Source organism: Panthera leo, chromosome C2, assembly GCF_018350215.1.
Source record: "Panthera leo isolate Ple1 chromosome C2, P.leo_Ple1_pat1.1, whole genome shotgun sequence".
Lineage (NCBI taxonomy): Eukaryota > Metazoa > Chordata > Mammalia > Carnivora > Felidae > Panthera > Panthera leo.
In genome coordinates, this window is record NC_056687.1 from 59,878,498 (window position 1) to 59,900,975 (window position 22,478).

Consider the following 22,478-nt stretch of genomic DNA (forward strand, 5'->3'; position numbering starts at 1 on the left):
CAACCGACTGAGCCACCCAGGCTCCCCCTGAGTCTAATTTGATAAAACTATTGCCTTGAGGCAGAGACTGTTGTCCTTCATACCATATAAGATTGTTTAGATGCAGACAATAGAAACCAGCCTTGTGAATTTAGGAGGCAGAGTAGTACAGGCCGTAAGGCCCAGAGGCATTGGAGTCAGTTTGCCGAGATTCAAATCCCACCTTTACTTCTCTCCAATTTTGTGATCATGGGCAAACTTACTTAAATCTCCATTCCTTAGGTTTCCCATTTGTAAAATGGAGGTGGTATTGGAAGTTATTAAGTAACTATTCACTGAGAGCTTCTTTTCTTTGTCCAGGGATTGTTTTCTGTGCCGTCATGAAACTTGCATTCTAGGGAGTGATACAGATGGTAAAAGAATGAAATAAAAAGAAAAATTATATTCTTTCAGGTAGTCAGTTTATAAGTGCTGTGAAGAAAAGCAGGGTAAGAGCATTGAGGCTGACAGTGGGAACAGGGAGACTGTTCATGGGAGTGAGAAAACACATTCCGGGCAGCAGCACAGCAGGCGTAAAGGTCTGAGTTGCTGGAGCCAAGATTAAAATTTAACTATGTTAAAACATCAGAAATGGACAGAAAAGTGCTGGGAATTCCTGCTTTTTATACTTCAAAAACTGATGTTTTCATAATTTTCTCATTTTATCCTGAAAGATGTGTTAAGAGCTGGGGATATATTTGCAACCACTTCTCTGCATATAACTCAGCGGAATAGAAAAGGCTAAGTTACTCATAATTGTTACCATTTTTTTCTCCTCTTAACACTGACTTTTTAAAAAGTAGAATCCTCTTGATTTGCTGTATAAGAATATTAATCAGATGAATACAGATTTGTGGATCTAGTGAAAACATCTCTAAGTAAACTTACAGAATTATTATTTAGGCTCTTAATTCTCTAATTGGATGTTACTGTTTCTAAGGTCTCCTGTCTTTGGCATAAATTAATATATGCCTAAAAATAAAAAGTTAAAGATTATAGAAACACTAGTTTCCATGGTGGCTAGGATTATTCAGCTGAGTGATAAACCCACATGGTAGCTGAATCATGAATAAACCCTCTGATTTCCGCTAATCATTGCTCATACACTTACAGGCTGTCACTGTTGTTTTAAAGGGAATGTATATAAATGCTTATTTTAAAAAATCAGAACAGATAACCTTTATTGTCTTATGAACTCTCCAGAATACGTTTGTTAACCCCAGAAAGTTTGAATCACCTGTGAAAAAGCTCCGCTGTATACTCTAGTGTCTCCTTGTTCATCCTGCAGGTCTCAGCCCAGCCTCTTCTAAGTCATTCCCATCCTGCCCAGGTCTAGGTTCCGTACCTTTGCTTTATGCTCTCCCAGATCAGCCTGCACAGCTCCTATGACAACACATGTATCACTTATTGTAACTACCTATTTGTCTTTATATCCATCCCACCAGGCCAGAAGCTCCTTGGGGGAGAGATTGTGTCTTCTCACTCCATTCTGTTTTCAACCTGTAACACACAACACATCATTGATGCTTAAAATCCATTTTGTTTTAAAAAATAAAGTTACAGTAAAGTGTACATAATAGCTAAGAAAAAAACTAGCCAAGTGACTAGATTTGGTTCAAGTAACAAGAGGGTAAGAATACACTAAGTGCTGTTTATTTGTTACACTAGGTACTTTTTAGGAAGTTAGGCAAGATTAACTTGCATTAACAGAATAAAGTTGATAGTCATCACTATTTTTTGTTTTAGTTTCATTTTATTTGTTCGAGAGAGACCCAAGACAGTGTGGGTGGGGAGGGGCAGAGAGAGGGAGAGAGAATCCCAAGCAGGCTCTGTGCTAATAGCACAGAGCCTGACACAGGGTTCGAGCTCACGAAACCACGAGACCATGACCTGAGCTGAAACCAAGAGTCAGACACTTAAACAACTGAGCCACCTAGGCGCCCCATCACTATTATTTTTCTGTTAGGGTTACCATTAGGTGACTTGCAACAACCCCATTAGATTTTATAGATGAAAATGAGACTCAAAAAGTTGAGAGAATGTGATTTGCCCAAGGATGCAACTTAAAAATTCATACTCAATCTGTCTGACTCAAAGCCTTGGTCTCTCTCGATAAAAAGAAGCAGCCAGGATGGGTGAAAAAGTATTCTTCAGTACTTACTCATAAAATGTTCAGAATGCAATTTTTTTATTTTGTTTGCTCTACTTGAAAAGAAAAGAGTAGCCTCTGGAGAGAGAGAGATCTGAAAAAAACTGTTGGAGAGTTAAGGCACTAAAGAGAATTTCCTTGGAGAGGTCTCTAGTCTGTGGCTACAGCTGTTGGAAGAAACGGCCAAGAGGGTAGAAGCAGTGGGGAGCTAGATTTATGTGGAATATGATATTTTCTAAGGAGAGATTTTTAAAAATAGAATGGCTTTTTCAAAATTCAAGCCCTGTTTGAATAGTGGTATTACTAATGAAATTCTTGTAAGCATTTTATATTTCACGAGGAACATTCAACAAATTTGTAATTCAGCCACATCTCTGGGGTAGGTAGTAGAATTTTTCCTGCTTTTCAAATGATGATATGAAGAGATTTTGATTTGTTCAGATCCTCCTGCAGCATGTCCCTGGTAGATCCAAAAAGTGTCCGAAGTCTGCTGACTCAAGATTTCATGCTATTTCCACTTTAATAGGCAAGTGACCATGTATCATGCAAGCTATATAAGAAATACTCATATTTGGGGAAGAAATCAGACTGATTATCAAGTTATTTTCTGACTTTGAAATGTTCTTATTTTCTGAAGATGAAAATTTGACCTCATTTGTTTGTTCACTACTTCTTTGAAGACTTTGCCCAACCCATTTCCCAAATAAATGTTTGTCTTTAAACTTTGTTTTTTCCCTTATTGTCTAAGTAGTTTCTAGAAAAGCTTGTTCTTCTCTTTTTTGTATTCCAGTCTTTTGCAGTTTCATACCTGATTACTTAACAGCCCCTTCTACTGCATCTTTAGGAAGCTGGAAAATCCTAGTGAGCCAGTTTCCCCTTTTCATTACTTCCTCCCTCAACTGCCCTTCCTCTAATTTAATTTTCCTATTGAGAACACAAAAATCTTTGCTCTTTTATTGTGACATTTGTGACTGTGGTATCTGGTTTATTTTTTTCTAATTCACTTACATTGTTTCCAATGAGTGGAAGTATAACCTACCTTTAACCATAAATCACCAGCCTGATGATAGTCTCTACCTTATCACTGATGCCATCTTCAAGTTTTTGGTACCTTTCTTGCCCCTTTGATCGTATTCCTCTCACTTGTAAGGTCTCCCATATCTCCGTGTGGTTTTCATCGTTATTTTCACTCATATTTGTTTCTTTAATCACTGGGTTCTTCCTTGTTAGCCGTATCCACTGTTACCCTTCTGAAGCCACAAAGTGTATCCAACAGAACTCCACTCACTGTTAATGACTTCATTGTTATACTCTCCTCCCCAATTCTTTGGTATCTTGGTTAATGGATTACAAATTGTGTCCCATGGAGTATATGGTTCTGTAGTGATCCTTCATGGCTCCAAAAGACAAAAACACAACTCAGCTGTGCTTGAATTAATTCCCAGAGCTCAAGGTTTGTTTTTCCTTTGTCTTTCTGTATTCTTTCCAGCTACCTGTTCCCCCTACCTCATCTACATTGGTTTGCACTTCTCCCACATCTGAATTAGTTTCTCCTCTGCTCCCAGGGTGTTGTCATCTTGAATACTAAAGTCATTTTGCTTTATAGTCCTTTGTTTAAAGCCAGTGAAAGCCCCTTTTATTCACAATCCTATTCCCTAAGTTCAAGACAGGGCCTTTTCCTTGGTAGGAGCTCAATAAACATTTAATAAATTGAATTCCATTGACATTCAACCCATAACCATTTCCAGAGCTTTCCAGCTTCTTATCTTGCCTCCATCCCCTCCTCTACTTTAATCTGTTAGATGAATTAAACATCATTCTTCTCATAACAGCTCTCCCTTGGTTATTTTCCTATTGTTTATAGGCTAAAGTCCACTTGGCATTCATTTCAAGACCCACACATTAGTCTCTCTACCATTACATCCTTACTTTTCACTGTTGCCTTAATATAAACCTTTTATTCCATTCATACTGTCTATTAACTGTTCCTGAAATTTTTATTTCCATTCTTTTGTTCTTGTTATTTCTCCACCTGGAATGCCTTTACTGTCCTTCTTTTCTTAGTTGATGCTAATTCTACCTGACCTTCAAGAAGTCTTCCCTAATCATTCTAATATTTGTACTTTTAGTAAATAAGTATATGTTATTTGGTACTTTATTACTTACTGATCCATGACCCTTACTTTATGGTTGTTTTGGGACATATTAGATTTTATATGTATGTGTATTTTATCTCCCTTGTTAAATTGCCAATAATTATTAAGTGAGACCAGCAGTCAAAAATAAACTTTCTACTTTGGAATCCGCAATCAGTTTTCTGTTTGGATTTGAATTGTTCATTTTTTGGGTTTTTGAGATTGCACATCAATAAAGAAGCCAAACTGAATTTCTTAAACTGTTGTGTGTTTTGCAAAAAGAAGAAGAAGAAAAAGGAAAATTGCTCCCAGAAAAATTGTAAAGATAGATAAAGATCGCTAATACATTAATATTTTTTTATTGTAAGATGTAATGTGTCAGATGGTGAAAAGTAAAGCAGGGAAGTTGCAATTTTCTTTTTTACTTTTAAATGTTTTGTTTATTTTTGAGAGGGAGTGCTCACGTGTGAGTGCCGGGGGGATAGAGGATCTGAAGTGGGCTCTGCACTCACAGCAGAGAGCCGGATGTGTGGGGCTCAAACTCACCAACTGTGAGAGAGCTGAAGTCAGACAGCCAATTGACTGAGCCACCCAGGAGTCCCTATTTCTTGCAATTTTAAATAGATAGGCAGAGAAGCCCCTCAGAGAAGGTGAAATTTGAGTAAAGACCTGAAGGAAATATAGGAGTGGTTATCTGGGAGAAGAGTACTCCAGCCAGGAGGACAACATGTGCAAAGACCCTGGGGCAGAATGTATGTATATGTATATGTATTTATATGTAAGCATATATGTATATATATTTATAGTTTGTATATATTATATACAGAATGATTAAGGGGAAGAGTAGTTGGAAAGATCACAATGGCAATGGCAGAGAGGACAAGATATTGTAGGACTAGGTAAGCCATTGGAAAGACTTCACATTGTTTATTACACTCCTTGGTATTTTCTTGGAGTACTTTGCATAGGAATATGTAATTTTGAATTTTAATAATAACTGTAGACCATCCAAGAATGAGGTACTTTTAGGCAAATTTTAAGAACTTTATATTTTCTCTGAAGAAGTGGTAATAACTCAAGAATACCGATGATGAGAGTTAATTTAGTTCTTTTGTTTTATGGTTTGTAATTAAAACTTTTTTTATTTAACCATAGGTAAATTAACATGATGGATTTCTCCAAGCTACCCAAAATACTTGATGAAGATAAAGAAAGCACATTTGGTTATGTGCATGGGGTCTCAGGACCTGGTAAGTAATATGTAATAATCTCAATAGTAAAGATTCCTAACTTCAATTAATGTCTTTTCAGGGCATTTCAGGTAAAATACGCTAGTTTCTGTTCACTCACAGAAGTTCTATTTGCCCCTAAAAGATTTCATAGTTGATATAAGACTGAGGTAATACCTCCATCATAAGAGCTGCTTTAGCATTCATTACCTTTTTTTTTTTAATCAAGTTTATTATTTATTTTGAGAGAAAGCATGTGTGCAACTGAGTGGGGGAGGAGCAGAGAGAGGGGAATAGAAAGGGAGTGAGAGAATCCCAAGCAGAGTACAGAGCCTGATGTGGGGCTTGATCTCATGAACCATGAGATCATGACCTGAGCTGAAATCAACAGTTGGACACTTAACTGACTGATTCACCCAGGCACCCCTTTTGCATTCATTATCTTAAGTTAATAATTATTGGGCACTAATTTGTGATATCCTATCTATTATGTATGTGTGTAATTGGTGTTCAGAGTTTTAGATATGTCTTAATTTTTTGTTAAATGTAAGGTGAAATAAGACTATATAATATAAAATTTATTGCTTTTAGTATGTAACACCTTGCAGATAATAGGCATTCAGTCAATATATGTTAATGTGGTTTGAACGTCAGTAATTTTTTTCAGAGCATTTCTCAACAATATCAACCTTGGCTCTTTGAATATATAAATGCTTCTGGATGTTTATTTTACATTTTCACATAACTAGGTATCTGTGGGAAAGAAGTTTTATGACATGAGAATGATAATAGAAAGCAGTTAAAAACTTTGTTTTATTCTGCCAAAACTTGGGGTACTGCATTTTAAATAATATATCTCATTCTAGTTTTCATTCATTTTACTCCAACTACAAAATATGATTCATAGTTTCCATGGTAAAAGCCACTCATTGATTTATAATCCTTAGTGCCATGGATACTTATTTTTCCTTATGACTCTTTTTTTCTTTTTTAATTTTTATTTGAGAGAGTATGTGTACACAAGCAGGGGAGAGGGGAGAGTATGTGTACACAAGCAGGGGAGAGAGAGGGAGAAGGAGACGGAGACGGAGAATCTTAAGCAGGCCCCATGTTTAGCACGGAGCCCAGTGCAGGGCTTGATCTCACAACCCTGGCATTATGACCTAAGCCAAAATCAAGAGTCACTTAACTGACTGAGCCACCCAGGTGCCCCTCCTTATGTCTTTTTATAAACCTCATGCTATAGTCTTTTTGTTCTAATCACAGTGGAGGTAATGACCCTTTTCTGGTGTTTATGCAAATGAGGTCAGTAAGTCACAGTGTTTATTTCTCCCTAAGAAGTTTCTATAGCTTAGAACTTGGTGTTTGAGCTTGAACTCATTGGCAAAAACACATTTCAGTGTTGTCAGTTTCTTTTGCCTTTCCAAGTAACAGTTTTCCCCTTGATGATCAGAAGTGTCTTTAGGAAAGGCAGGCTATATTCAAGAACTTTTAGGGAAAAGGCAAAAAAGAATACCATCAAAAGAGTTTAGGTAAAAATATTTGTCTGCAACTTGTAGTAAACTGCTCCTAGAACCTATTTCTAATTCTTAAGTACTTAATAAAATGATAGAAAAATGGCATACTTTTGGGTTTATGAAATATGATTTAAAATTTTAGTTATCTCTGACATTTCAGTGCATCTTAACTCTTATATAGTAGGTATAGAGGTAAATATTTATGAAATTAACAAATCTTCATTGTTCTAACACAAGTTAATTAAATATTAATACTTTAATAGTTTCCCCTTGGATATTAGTACATGGTTCTAATTAATTGTATCAGGAGGCTAAATACATCAAAAATAGAGTTATTCTGGGCTGCCTAGGTGGCTCAGTCCGTTAAGCATCTGACTTCAGCTCAGGTCATGATCTCATGGTTCGTGAGTTTGAGCCCTGCATTGGGCTCTACACTGACTGTGCCCTGACAGTGCAGAGCCTGCTTCAGATTCTCTGCCTCTCCCCCACTTGTGTGCATGCATGTGCACATGCTCTCTCTCTCCCGCAAAAATAAATAAACGTTAAAATAAATAAGTAAATAAAGCTATGGGGCGCCTGGGTGGCTCAGTCGGTTGAGCGTCCAACTTCGGCTCAGGTCATGATCTCGCGGTCTGTGAGTTCGAGCCCCGCGTCAGGCTCTGAGCTGACAGCTCAGAGCCTGGAGCCTGCTTCGGATTCTGTGTCTCCCTCTCTCTCTGCCCCTCCCCTGCTCATGCTCTGTCTCTCTCTCTCATAAATAAACATTTAAAAAAATAAATAAATAAAAAATAAAAATAAAGTTATTGCTACACAGATCTGAAAATGTACAACTTTCCCCACCTACCAGAAAAGTAACTTTTACTTACTAGACAATGTGATCTAAAATAGTAAGTATAAATTCTGGTTCAGTATTTATAAGAAATAGTAATTCTTGGGGCACCTGGGTGGCTGTCAGTTAAGCGTCTAACTTCAGCTCAGGTCACGATCTCACAGTTAGTGAGTTCGAGCTCCGCATCGGGCTCTGTACTGACAGCTCACAGCCTGGAGCCTGCTTCGGATTCTGTGTCTCCCTCTCTCTGCCCCTCTTCTGCTCATGCTTTGTCTCTGTCTTTCAAAAACAAATAAGCAGTAAAAATATATTTTAAGAAATAGGAATTCTTAATCAGGACTTCACCCAGTGGTAATGACTAATTATAAACATCCTTATGAAAGACAATTTTTTTTTCTAGATTTTATTTTTTAGGTAATCTGTACACCTAACATATGGGGCTCAAACTCACAGCCCCGATATTAGGAATCACATGCTCTACTGATTGAGCCATTCAGGCACCCCTGAAAAAAATTTTTTGGATGCATATGTGAGTTTTTCTAGGTAGAGCTGTTATTAGTTTATCAAAGAGGTCCTTGTCTCAGAAGAGTTTTAAGAGCCACTAATGGGAAGTGTTAGAAATGAAAGTAAAGATGTTGTTTTAAATATTATTTCTCAAAGGAATAAACAACACAGTTTTGTTTCTCAAAACAACACAGCAAACTGATACTTGTGTGGCATTCTGCCGTGCAGCTCTTGTTCCAATTTTAGTTTAAACATTTTTTTTTTTATTCCCAAATCCATCATTCCATGTATTATAGCAACCGGCATGATCAAAGTGTGTCTCGATGCTGCTAGGTTTGCCAAAGAGAACTTTGGACTTTTTGAAAATAATTTTCATCTGTATTATGTAAATGAACAAGCTTTAGCCTAACACATACATTTTGTTTACCTCTATATCAGATGCTAAAAATGCATATTTTTGTGAAACTGTATGTATGTTTCATAGTGGGTGTTTTCTTTTTCTTATGAGTATGTAAGAGAGATGTATATTTGGATTAACCGGATATTTTAATTATCTGTAACTATTCACAGGATCTTAAGTTTTCACAACACTCATTTGTTCTTTTCAGTGGTTACAGCCTGTGACATGGCAGGTGCAGCCATGTATGAGCTGGTGAGAGTGGGCCACAGTGAGTTGGTTGGAGAGATTATCCGACTGGAGGGTGACATGGCTACTATCCAGGTGTATGAAGAAACCTGTATCCTTTTTGGTTCAATTTCTTGCCACTTTCTACAAGTCAGAATTTAGGGATTTATAGCAAAGGTGGAAGTAGCAACAACCAATGATATCAGACACATGAAATGCTGGTGTTATAAAGAAACCTGATCTTTACAGGAATTTTGAGGAAAGGTACTAGGAATTAATGATCTTATTTTAAGAAATTAATATTATCTTCTGAACGTTCATTGCTCTTTGTATTTTGGTAGTTCACAAACTTTAGGGGAAACCAATTAGAATTTTTCTTAAGAGTGACACATATTGTAGAAGAAAGCATAAACAGAATTAGCAATATCAATTTATATGGTTAAAATTCTCCAGTCATGATTTCTGTTTAAAATAGTGAATTCATAAATAAATCAGTCACTACTGTCTGCCTGTATTCTAATAAATAATGCTAGATGACATGTTACATTATGGTTTTAGCACTAGGAAATCTTTACTTCTTGTTTGGTTATCATAATTTTGGCTTTTAGGCATAGTATTTATTTTCAGTTTTCTATGAAAAAGAGATAATGTGTTAAACTTTGTGAAGAGAAACTACTTTTTTTTCAACTTAATTTATGTGTTTTACTTAAATTGACTCTTAAGGGTAGTAGTAATTCTCCTTATTTATTATTATTATTTTTGTTTAAGTACAGTTGACATACAATATTATATTAGTTTCAGGTGTATAACACAGGGATTTGATAATTATATACTTTATGAAATGCTCACCATTATAAGTATAGCTACCATCTTACCAAAGTTATTACAATATTATTAACTATATTCCACATGCTATACCTTTTTATCCCTGTGACCAATTTGTTTTATAACTGGAAGTTTGTACCTCTAATCTCCTTCACCTGTTTTACCCATCCACTTAACCCTCACCCCTCTGGCAAACACCAGTTCTCTGTATTTATGAATCTGTCTCTGTTTTTGTTTGTTCATTTGTTTAATTTTTTAGATTCCACATATACATGAAATTATATGGTATTTGTTTTTCTCTATTTTTCTCTGAATTATTTCATGTAGCATAATACCTTCTAGGTCCACCCATATTGTCGCAAATGGCAAGATTTCATGCTTATTTATGGCTGAGTAATATTCTCTTGTGTAATATACACATATGCATATATGTTACAGTGTTTTATGTATATATACACACAGGTATGCTGCATCATCTTTATCCATTAAATCTATCAGTAGACACTTAGGTTGCTTCCATATTTGGCTGTTGTAAATAATGTTGCAAGAAATATAGGGGCATTAGTTTTTTGACTATTTTACGAAGAATTATTTGGTACAACTTTTTTGTCATACTAAAATACATTTTTTCAGGTAATTTGTCTCTCTGTGTGTGTACTGGTGTGCTAAATCAAAACAAAATCATCTGGAAATTTAAATAAAATTAGAAGTCTTTGTAGCTATGAAATCATGACTAATCAAAGACTTTTTTAAAAGACTTTTTCTATTGTTAGCTTTATCTTTTATTCAATCTTTTACGTGGTTTGAAGATTTAAGATAAAAACAAATGAAGGTGTATACAGTGACAACCCTCTTGACCATCGTCATCCTGTATTTAGCCAATTTTCAAAACACATGCATGCGTGCAGCCATTTTTATTAATTCCTTTTATTGTATACCCTTATAGGTTATAGGTTATGTATGAACCAATATAAATATGTTACCTTTCTTCCCTTTTTTCCCCAGAAGACAGCATACTATATACACTGTTCTGTACCCTACGTTTTTTTATGCAAGATGGATAGGTATGTGAAAAGTATAGGAAAATGTTAGTGGTAGGATCTAACTGGTAGATATGAGAGTTCACTGTAAAAGTCTGAACTTTGCTCTAGGTTTGAAAAGTTTCATAATGGAAATGAAAATATATTTTGGAGATCTTTCTAGAGCAATTCATAGAAGCTCCTATTCTTTTTTTACAGCTACATAGAATTCTATCATATGAATATATATAATTTATTGATCTCTTTAATGATAGAAATTTTGGTTGTATCTAGTCTATATGTGTTATAAACAGTGTTACAGTGTAACTATAGGATGAATTCACAGAAGTTGGATTCTTGGGTCAAGATTTATGCATTTAAATTTTTGATTTTGCTGAATTGCTGTCAATAAAAGTTGTAGTGATTTTACTCTTGTCAGCAAGTATGTGAGAGCAATGTGATTTCAGTGTGCTTACTTGCAGGTTTTATTCTTTTGCTTTCCACAACCACTTCTTAATTCTTAAGATTTTAAGTTTTTGTGCCACGTACTAGTATCCTTTCTAGGGGATTGATATTCCTCAGTAGTATAGCTGAAATCATGTATTAAGGAGAGTTGGAACAATGTATTAACCATATATTGCTGCTGTTGTTAGCTCTGTGGTTCCCAGACTGTGCAGAAGGCATACTGGGCAGCTGCAGCAAACTCATGTGATGCCCCAGGATATTTAAAAGTTTTGAGGTTAACACGGGAGTATTAGACATGTTGTCAGACATCACGTGAACCAGTAGCTTCAGTTTAATAAACACTTTCATTATTCGGCGCACTGTATTCTTGTCAATGATGTCATATCTTTGGGAAGCTGAGTGTTTGGTGATTGCTAAGCTGAAAAGCAAGTATTGTACAAAAATGAATGTGGAACAGGTATGCAGTTTGATTCCAAGGTTTGAAAATGGTACAGTGCCCAGTAAGCACTTACATCCCATTTGTAAGAATTGATGTTGTTTAAAAATGAAATTAAAATATTTTTTTCTCTCAGTCTATATATTTTTCTCTCAGAGTGTCATTCAGTTATTAGGACATACATATTTATTAAGTTGTTTGGATAGAACTATTTAATAAGTGGAATTACTAGATACATCTTTTGTCACAGTGACCTGTGGCCTGAAAAAGTTAATGGAACACTAAGGATGTTGTGAACTGAGAAAGTTTGAGAATTTCTGTTTTAGCTTCTTAAGTATCATTTCCTGTTAAACTGTGATACTTCCTTTTTATAGAGTCTCTAAACTTTCAGAGTGAGTTTTCCTCAACTACTGTTTCTAGCGGGTGTGTCTGTTGGAGATCCTGTACTCCGCACTGGTAAACCCCTCTCAGTAGAGCTTGGGCCTGGCATCATGGGAGCTATTTTTGATGGCATTCAGAGACCTTTGTCAGATATCAGCAGCCAGACCCAAAGTATCTACATTCCCCGAGGAGTAAATGTGTCTGCTCTTAGCAGAGATGTCAAATGGGATTTTACACCTTGCAAAAACCTGCGGGTATGTCTTTGAAACCAAGATTTCTAACATTGGTGAAAGAATGTGAAATGGATGTTTAATGACCTATTTTGTACTTCTTAGTCTAATAAAAACAGACCACAGAAGTATAGTTTAATTTTTTCTTTAAATCTGCTAGAAGAATTATAGAATATGTTTTATTGATAAATGAAGCAAATGATTTAAGTAATAGCAGCAAGGATGAATCTGCCTGACATTTATTTGAATGTTAAACTGCTTGATGTTTATTTGAACATTAAACACCCAATACGTTTGTTCTCTAGGTTGGTAGTCACATCACTGGTGGAGATATTTATGGAATTGTCAATGAGAACTCACTCATCAAACACAAAATCATGTTACCCCCGCGAAACAGAGGAACTGTAACGTACATTGCTCCACCTGGAAATTATGATACCTCAGTAAGTATATATACACTTTATCTCATAGTGTGGCCCTCCCTGATAGTCCCAAGAGTACCTGTTTTAGTGTCCTAAATAGGCATAGAAATGATACTTAATGTGCGAGTTTTAATTAACTCCCATAATTTTTTTTATCATGATGATTTAATACCTTTATGTATTGCAAAATGATTACCACATAGGGTTAGTTAACATTTCCATCAAAGCACTTTACCTACTTAACCTTTGTGTGTGTGCAGTGAGAACATTTAAGATCTACTCTTTAGCAACTTCCAAGTATATAGTACTGTACTGTTATGTACAGTCATCATGTTGTACATTGGATCCCCTTATTCATTTTTTTCAAGTTTTTATTTAAATTCCCATTAGTTAACATGCAGTATAATGTTAGTTTCAGGTGTAGAGTGTAGTGATGCATTACTAACACCCAGTGCTCATCACAATAAGTGCCCTCCTTAATACCCATCATCCATTTATAACACCTCCTCCTGCCCACCTCCCCTCCAGTAAACCTCAGTTTGTTGTCTATAGTTAAGTGTCTGTTTTTTGGTTTGCCTCTCTTTTTTTCCCCCCAGTGTTCATTTGTGTTTTGGCTTTTTTCTTAAATTCCACATATAAGTGAAATCATATGGTATTTGTCTTTGACTGATTTGTTTTCACTTTTAGCATAATACTCTGTAGCTCCATCCACATCATTGCAAATGGCAAGAGTTCATTTTTTATGGCTGAGTAGTATTCCACTGTGTGTGTGTGTGTGTGTGTGTGTGTGTGTGTGTGTGTGTGTTTTAGCTTCTTGCTAGGACACACACACCACATCTTCTTTATCCATTCATCAGTTGATGGACACTTGGGCTCTTCTTCATAATTTGGCTATTGTTAATAATGCTGCTATAAACATTGGGGTGCATGTGTCCCTTTGAATCAGTATTTTTGTATCCTTTGGGTAAATACCTAGTAATGCAATTGCTAGATCATAGGGTAGGTCTATTTTTAGACCTTTGGAAACTCTACTCTGTTTTCCACAGTGGTCGCACCAGTTTACATTCCCACCAAGAGTGTAAGAGGGTTCCCCTTTCTCTACATTCTTGCCAACACCTGTTGTTTCCTGTATATAACTGCCATAATTATTTTTTATAAAGATTTTATTTTTGAACTTGGGCTTGGGAATACAAAAAGCAGAACATAGTGAGTTATTTTTTGTTTTTGTTTTTTTAAGGGAAAGCAATATCTAATATAACATTTTCCCTCCTTCTTAATTTATGCTCGTCTTAAAGCCCTGATTCTTTAGGCATAGAGTAGTCTTTGATTTTAACTGTTAATCTATGTTTGCATAATTAATTGTATAATGGATTATATGAATTCTAACTCTGGGTAGGTTGTTTAAAACTTAGTCCTTTAATGTTATTGCTAGTCAGTAAAATACAGTAGACTTATAATAGTCTTTGTGGGTATGAAGATAACTTTATTAAGAAGACTATTGTAACAAATAATCTGTTCCAGATAAAATGTGAGTGAAAACAATTTTCTAGTCATTTCTCAAGAGTAAGTCTTTGCTCTACAAAATATAGAGAACAAAAGATTTAGATTGGGATTCTGGGCAATCAGCTAGCCTTACCAGCTTAAAGACTCACACACATGGAAGGAACACTCTGAGGTAGACAGTTCAAATTCATGGAGTAACAAAATTATAGATTGCTATAAGTCTGTGGACATTGGGATTATTTGTGAGTAGTTGAAACCATCTCAGTGTTCATAAATGTTAGAGTATTACTCATTATCTTTTTGCTTTTGTAAATATTTAAAAATATTTTACTTTATTAGATATTTTAGGGTTCTTAATAAGTATTTTTTATTAAATCGGTATAAGAGCACTATAATAAAGTAAACAAAGGAAAGAGTAATACGAAAACTTTCATTTCTCCCTCAGTCCCAAGAGTATCTTCTGTATCTTTTTAAGACCTGTCCCTGTGCATATCCATATCATTTTTTTAACTATTCTTCTATTATTTGAAATAGGTCTTTCTCAACTCCTATTTTTTTAAGCATTAAAACTAATAAATGCACCTGGTTAAAAAAAATTAGAACTGTATATAAAGATTTGCAGGGCACCTGGGTCACTCAGTCAGTTGATCGTCCACCTCTTGGTTTTGGCTCAGGTCATGATCTCACAGTTCATGGGATTGAGCCCTGCGTTGGGCTCTGTGCTGACAGCATGGAACCTGCTTGGTATACTCTCCCTCCCTCTCTCTCTGCCTCTTCCCTGCTCACACACATTCTCTCTGAAAATAAATAAACATATATATATAAAAAGATTGGCAATAAGAAATATAAATCTCCTCCACTTCCACATACTAGCTTTCTACCCCCAAGAGGAATTTGGGGTTACTTTGATGTTAGAGGAAGAAATGTTCATAAATTTGACTGTACTTAACATCCTACTGTATTTCTATAGGATGTTGTCTTGGAACTTGAATTTGAAGGTATAAAGGAAAAGTTTAGCATGGTCCAAGTGTGGCCTGTACGTCAAGTTCGGCCTGTCACTGAGAAGCTGCCAGCTAATCATCCCTTGTTGACTGGCCAGAGGGTCCTTGATGCCCTTTTTCCGTAAGTTTGAGCTATGTCCTGTGGTTTTTCCTCAGAGGATTATATGTGGTTATTGTTTCCCTGCCTTATAAATATCTTATGTGCTAATGCTATAATGAATTTTATCTGGAGAAATAATAGTAAATTAGTTAAAAATGTTCATATATTGCCAATGTTTATTATGGAGTGAGATCATTGACACAGTTGCAAAAAGAGCATTACTTCTAACACTTTTTGAAAAAATAAAATTTCCAGAAAATCTGTACCCAAACAATATAGCTGTCTTTATTTGGCTGTCCTGGAATTAGTAGACTGGTGTCACTATAAATATGGTTTCTAAAATCAACTGGGCTCTCTGTGCTGCCCAGGAATCTTTCTTAATTTATAGTCTGCTCTTTGCCATTTTCTTCATGAACTGCTTAAAAACCTCAAACCTCTTGTCTTTAAATCTCAGACTTTACCATACTCTGCTTTACTTTCAACAAAAAGACTTCATCATTTATTTCACAGAAAAGACAGAAGCTGTGATACAGTAACTCCTTCAACTTCTGAATCATGAACCCACATACGTCCCACTTAAACCCTTCAAACCTACCCTCTGAGTTGTTCTATTTCTCACAAGATCTTCGATCCTGTGACTTATTAGTCAGCACCTCCTGTTTCCATATCCTTCAGGAACCAGCTTAAGCTTAATAGTCTGTCACTCTTATGGATACTGGCCAATAGACTATATTTTCTTGTTCCTTTGTTTTCTGTCACACTCACCCGGCAAAATCCCAACTGAATCTGTCCAGCCACCTCCTGCTCCCAAGTCTACACACAGGCTGCTGAGAAATTCAGTTAATCAGTGCAAGGTGGTATCTCACTGCTGGGTCCCAAATCCTACTGCATTTCTCTCTTTCCCATTCTCCTGCTCTCCTCAGCAGCTGTTTCAGACCTCTGCACCTGCCTCAGGTCCTGGGCTCTACTCTTCCTTCTTCATTAGCAACAAATGATCATACTAGAGCCTTCACATGTGAAACTCCTTCCATTAATGTACACTTCCATTCGTCCCCTCTCATTTTTCCTCTTTCTGGAGCTTATCCTACCTCATGTCTCCTCAGGGACCTCCCTCTGTAGGTTATCTTCCCTTTATTTCCCATTTCATGAAAAAATATCTACCTTCTATCCTTTTCTCCTTTCTGTCTTCCACTACTTGTCTCCTCATCTTCACAGCCAGACTCCTTGAAAAAATAAATTAGCCATCTCCACTTTTCCCACTGTAATTCACAGTGCCTGCCCAGCTGGCTTGCCCACAGTTGAAACTACTGTCACTAACATTCTCACTCACTACCATACTGATAATTCAATAAATAAGTTTTAGTATTTCCTTAATTTCTATGACTTTGAATGTTGAATGTTGCTGCTGATTCCTTCCTCCTTGAAATACCCTGTTTTTGTTCTTCCTGTTAGCTTCTATACACAAGTCCTTATTCTCTACTGCAAGTTCCTTCTCCTTTAATTTTGATATTTCTTAGAGTTTTTCCCTTTCTGGGGCCCCTTACCCTATGTGGATAACTTTGTCCACTCTAATGACTTAAATCTTCCTCTACATATGATGACTTCCAAATCTGTATCTTCCCCCAAATCTTATGTGAGTTCCAGACTCACATTTCACTTCTGATCATGCCTCTCCTTTTGAACATCTAATGGGTACTTCTAAGTCAGTATGTTCATAGCTAAAATCATCATCTTAATCGCCACTCCCTTCCTTGAAACTTGTTCATCTTTTTTTGTTGCCTGTTTCAACGGCTATCATTATCCATCCAGTGAATGCTGAATCTAAAATCTATGATTTCTCTCAAGGATCATTCTTACCTGCTCACATCTAATTATTGAAGAAGTGCTTTTATTCTCTTACCCAGGTATTTTTTATCTGCATCTTTCATCCCTACTCCATGATTTTAATTAAGGATCTTACCCTCGTTCCTGCCATAATCACATTTAATTAGACTTCTCCTTAGTCTTGCCTTCTTTCTAAAGGATTGTCCATATTACATAATGATGCATCTAAAACACATAACTGGTCCTATACTGTTTTGCTTGAAACCCCAAAATGCTTTTTATTGCTCTTAAATCCTCCTGCGGCGCCTGGGTGGCTCAGTCGGTTGAGTGTCCAACTTCTTCATCATTTTGCCATTTTCTTTATCTTCATGATTTCACGGTTCGTGGGTTTGAGCCCCATGTTGGGCTCTGTGATGATGGCTCAGGCCTGGAGCCTGCTTCAGATTCTGTGTCCCCCTCTCTCTCTGTCCCTCCCCCACTCATGCTCTGTCTTTCTCTCAAAAATAAATAAATATTAAAAAAATATATACTCCTTAACTCCTTATAAAACCATCTGGTCTGTGATCTGGCTATTGCTTACCTTCCAGTAACATGTCAGCCACTTGACTGCCCAGCTTCCTTATGCATCATCTTCCAGGCATCCTGAAGGACTTTTAGTTCCTCAAGCAGTGCTTCCTTTTGCCCCTGGACCTTTGGATATGCTATTTCCTCTGCTTAGAATGTTATTTCCCTTTGTCTGGCTAATTTCTGTTTCCTTTCAGGTCCTTCCCTTCAGAAGGATTTCCTGACCCTACTCCAATCCAGTGTCAGACTTTGCACCCCTTCCTGTGTTTTCCCCTAGCACCTCGGATGTTCTCTTGATAGCATGTTCACATTGAATTGCTGAACTTCCAAACTGGGGCACACCCAGCCCTGCCTCCCCATCCAAGTTAAAAGTGATTTGAGAGAGGTATACAAAGCTATAGGATGAATGGACATGCCCTCGTGGTTTATCAGAGTCACTGAAAGGTTTGAAGGAGAGGGACATCTGGGTGGCTCAGTCAGTTGAGCATCCAACTTCATCTCAGATCATGATCTCAGTTTGTGAGTTCAAGCCCCACATCGGGCTCACTGCTGTCAGCCTGTCAGCACAGAGCCCACTTCAGATTCTCTGTCCCCTTCTATCTGCCCCTCTTCCACCTGTGCTGTCCCCCCCAAAATAAATAAGTATTAAAAGAAAAAAAAGGTTTGAAGAAGAAAAAAAATGTTTAATGTGTATTAGTTTAATTTTGAAGAAGTCTGTCATTATTATTAAGGTCATAATGTTTCTGTGAATTTTATAATAAAACAGTATTGCAAAGAAATTTCCCTTAGCATTAAATTTCATTTCTCCTGCCCACACCCTCCTGCTCTACATGCACACTTGGCGTGTGAACACACACACACAGACACATACCACACCATTCACTTTGCCCTGCCCTTAAGGATATTTCACTCTCTCTTGCCACTTCTTAGGGAAAGTTTGAATGTAGCTGCTAAATGGCACTATAACCACCAGCTGACTTTGGTTTACACCGCTGGAATGTGAGCTCTGCGTACAGAAACATGGCTATCTTATTTGCTGGTGTCTCTCCAGCAATTTAAACAGTTTTAGTGCTTAGGAAGTACTTTATGAATAGTTATTCAGTGTATAAAAGGGGATTGGCATAACACCTTAACAAAATTCTTTGTTCATTAACCTTTATAGCAAGATATGATTTTCTTAGGTCTTATTTTTTGCCTCAAGACAACTTAGAAAAGTTGTTTAAATTTTTCTTTTAGCTGTAATTCCTATATTGTGCTTACATGAACTAATTTATATAAACATTCCAAGTATCATTAGTACTATTTTATTTTCATATTCCTTTTCCCCAGGTACTTTATGGCATGTACCCTCCCAATCTAGCTATTAAAGGTGGTAGAGATGGTTAATGACAATAAAAAACATACACTGTTACAGGTACCAGCTGCGGAAGCAATTACTGTATCTGTTTATCTATCTTTGTGTATATATGTAGATACAGATGAAAATATTTCAAAGTGCTTTCCTTTCTTCAACTTGTTTTTCTGTGTCACTTACCTACTTTATTTGTTAGTAGTAATTAGCAAGTGTAGTAATCCACACTTTGTTTTCTCCGCTCAGATGTGTACAGGGAGGAACTACTGCAATCCCGGGGGCTTTCGGCTGTGGAAAGACAGTGATATCGCAGTCTCTATCCAAGTATTCCAATAGTGATGTGATCATCTATGTAGGATGTGGTGAACGAGGAAATGAGATGTCTGAAGTCCTCCGGGACTTCCCAGAGGTCTGTACATACAAAGCTTCAAATATTATTTTAGAGAAAATACCACTAACCAACTTCCTTTGGCAATTAAAAAAGCTTTGTCTTGGACCTAGAGCAATGCTCTGATTTGTCAAGGATCTCTTAAAGAATTTTCTGATTATATGTGTGATTCAATTTGTATATTCCAGGAAAGGAATTTGAATTTTTCAAATACTTTAAAGTTTCTGTTTGTGGTCTGATGGTTTTCAGTTATTGGGAGAAAGATAAAATAGACAAAATATTTGTAGATGGGAACTTTATATTGGCTTTATATGATCTACTAGGTTGCTAAAGTAATATTCCTTTTTCCATAAAATAATGGATTTCATTTATGCAGTGGAAATAATGCCTATCTTCTTTCCAGCACAGTGGGGCAGGGAGGAGAGGTTGGAGTGATGAGAACTATTACTTTGGGAAAACTGATTATAAGAGGGATTAAATATGGGTAAGTTGTAAAAGCGGGGACTAAAATGTTCTGTTTGGAAATGGGAGGGTCATAATCGATTGTTTGCTTCTAGCTCACGATGGAAGTCGATGGTAAGGTGGAATCAATTATGAAGAGGACAGCTTTGGTAGCCAATACCTCCAATATGCCTGTTGCTGCTAGAGAAGCTTCTATTTATACTGGTGAGTATATGAATTGAAATAAAAGCAGTGTACATCTGTTCTTAAGTTTAAAGCTAGCACCAAACCTTTTCTTTTTCCAAAGAACTTTCCTTTCATTCTAAAATACTTTGTGTGTACAACCATATTCCTAGCTTTTAAAAAATGCTGCACAAAAATGAATAAATCAATAAATAAAAATAAAAAATGCCTTATGTACATATGAGGATATGTCAGTATATTTCTAGAATTGTCTCAATCTTGTTAATAATCAGAAAACGATGTTATCTTCTACTACCATTTTTTTTTTTTCATTACATCTTTTACCATTGTTCTAAACTCCAAATAAATCTGTATGTCTGTAACTTTAATGATGACCTTTGGATTAGTATATTTTGATGGTTGGATATAAAAGATAAGAAAATCAGTGCACTTATGTGTTACCTCCCATATTTGCTCCCACTTCTATCCCCGCTTTTTGGTACTTTTATTTCTACATTTTCAGATTTATGATATTCACATTCTATGTGTAACCATGCATACAATATTCGTATTAGCCTTAAACCTAGAGTAAAACGGAGTCAGTCCCCACAGGCACTCTTTTGGCTATAATTTCTCCATTTATTTTGCGGTTGGCTAAAATCTGACTTTTGAAAGTTTCCTCAAGAAAGTCTCAGGGAAACTACATTCTATGAATTCTTATTTCTTCATAAGTTTGTTTTTTTCTACTGCCTTTAAATTTTCTTTTTTGTTTGTTTGTTTTTAATGTTTATTTTTGAGAGAGAGAGAGAGAAAGAGTGTGAGCAGGGGAGGGGCAGAGAGAGAGGGAGACACAGAATCTGAAGCAGGCTCCAGACTTCGAGCTGTCAGCACAGAGCCCAGCATGGGACTCGAACTCACAAGCCATGAGATCATGACCTGAGCCTAAGATGTTTAACTGACTGAGCCACGCGGGCACACCTGTTTTTGTTTTTGTTTTTGTTTTTGTTTTTTTAAGTAATCTCTACCCCCAGCATGGGGCTCAAACTCATGACTCTGAGATCAAGAGTCGCATGCCCTTCCGACTAAGCCAGCCAGGCACCCCAATACTGCCTTTAAATTTTAATAGTAGTTTGGTTGAGTATAAAATATTTTGGATCAATGTTTGTTTCCTTGAGAACTTTTATTGTAGCACTAAATACAAGGGAGGGATCTGAAGCCAACCTGCTTTTTTTTCCTTTTATGGAAGATTTTTTTTTTTCCCCAAAGGAATTTCTCTTTCAATTTAAAGTTTTATAACTTTGGGCACCTGGGTGGCTCAGTCAATTAAGCGTCTGACTTCTGCTTAGGTCATGATCCCACAGATCTTGAGTTCAAGCCCCGCATCAGGCTCTGTACTGACAGCTCAGAGCCTGGAGCCTGCTTTGGATTCTGTGTCTCCCTCTCTCTCTGCCTCTCCCCCAATCATGTACTGTCTCTCTCTGTCTCTCAAAAATAAGTAAACATTAAAAATTTAAAAAAAAAAGTTTTACAACTTTATTAAGATATATGCCAGTATTGATAGTTTTGATAAATTTTTCTTGAGGCGTAGGAAACGTCAGCTTATGAACTTTTTCAGCTTATGAACATGTCTTTCATTTTGAAAAATTTTCAAGAACTGTTTCCCAAACTTTTCTCTTCTGCTATGGTTATCTTCTTCAAATTAGACATATTGGATCTCCTTTATCTGTTTACCTTATATATCTTATCCTTTCTAATCCTTTTTATTTAGCCTTTTGTTCATTTGCTCACAGGATATTCAGTGGTTATTCTTTGCTGCTAATGAAACGTTCATTTCTGTAATGGCTTTATTTTTTCTTCCAGCTCTTTGTTGAGCTCTGCTGGCTCATGAAACCTCTTTTCTGACCTTACTGTATATTCCTTGAGATTTTATTGTGTGGTAGGACGTGTTATTAACAGTTTCTTTCATTAATTTATCGTGGTCACAGTTTTCACCTATTCCTTGGCAGGTTCTTTGGCCATCATTGTATTTGCTCTTCTGTCCTTTTTCTTCTTGTATTTTTTGTAGTTCCCATACTGATATGTATTGTTACTATTACTCATCTCTGCAGGAGATGGGAAGGGAGACAGGATTGCTTCATGGCAATCTGTGGAGTTTGTTATGGCATGGAGTTGTGTAAGTTACTTTGATCTTCTCCTGCCAACAGAAATCTACTGCCACAAGGTCACTTACAGTGCATTCTTTCTCTTCTACCCTGCCTCACCCACTTTTTCCTCACTGTAAAAGAGTGCCTACCTGCATTTTGTTTGTCCCCATCACCCTGCTTCTGCTTGATGCCATA

The 22,478-nt window shown here is 36.5% G+C and overlaps 1 protein-coding gene across 6 annotated transcripts in view; it reads left to right on the forward strand.

Annotated features, from left to right (window-relative positions):
* Positions 1–22,478, forward strand: part of ATP6V1A (ATPase H+ transporting V1 subunit A) — a 61,771-nt gene that overhangs the window by 23,182 nt on the left and 16,111 nt on the right. For 4 of the 6 annotated variants that reach the window (XM_042903577.1, XM_042903579.1, XM_042903578.1 and 1 more), the window contains 7 exons: positions 5,458–5,552; positions 8,990–9,118; positions 12,172–12,386; positions 12,668–12,805; positions 15,258–15,409; positions 19,374–19,536; positions 20,073–20,181. In XM_042903577.1, the coding sequence (XP_042759511.1) occupies positions 5,468–5,552; positions 8,990–9,118; positions 12,172–12,386; positions 12,668–12,805; positions 15,258–15,409; positions 19,374–19,536; positions 20,073–20,181 (991 nt within the window). In that variant the 5' untranslated portion in view covers positions 5,458–5,467. Of the gene's footprint in view, positions 1–2,608; positions 2,694–5,457; positions 5,553–6,749; positions 6,837–8,989; positions 9,119–12,171; positions 12,387–12,667; positions 12,806–15,257; positions 15,410–19,373; positions 19,537–20,072; positions 20,182–22,478 lie in introns of those variants that run through there. The other 2 variants (XM_042903580.1, XM_042903582.1) reach the window with 2 other exon arrangements.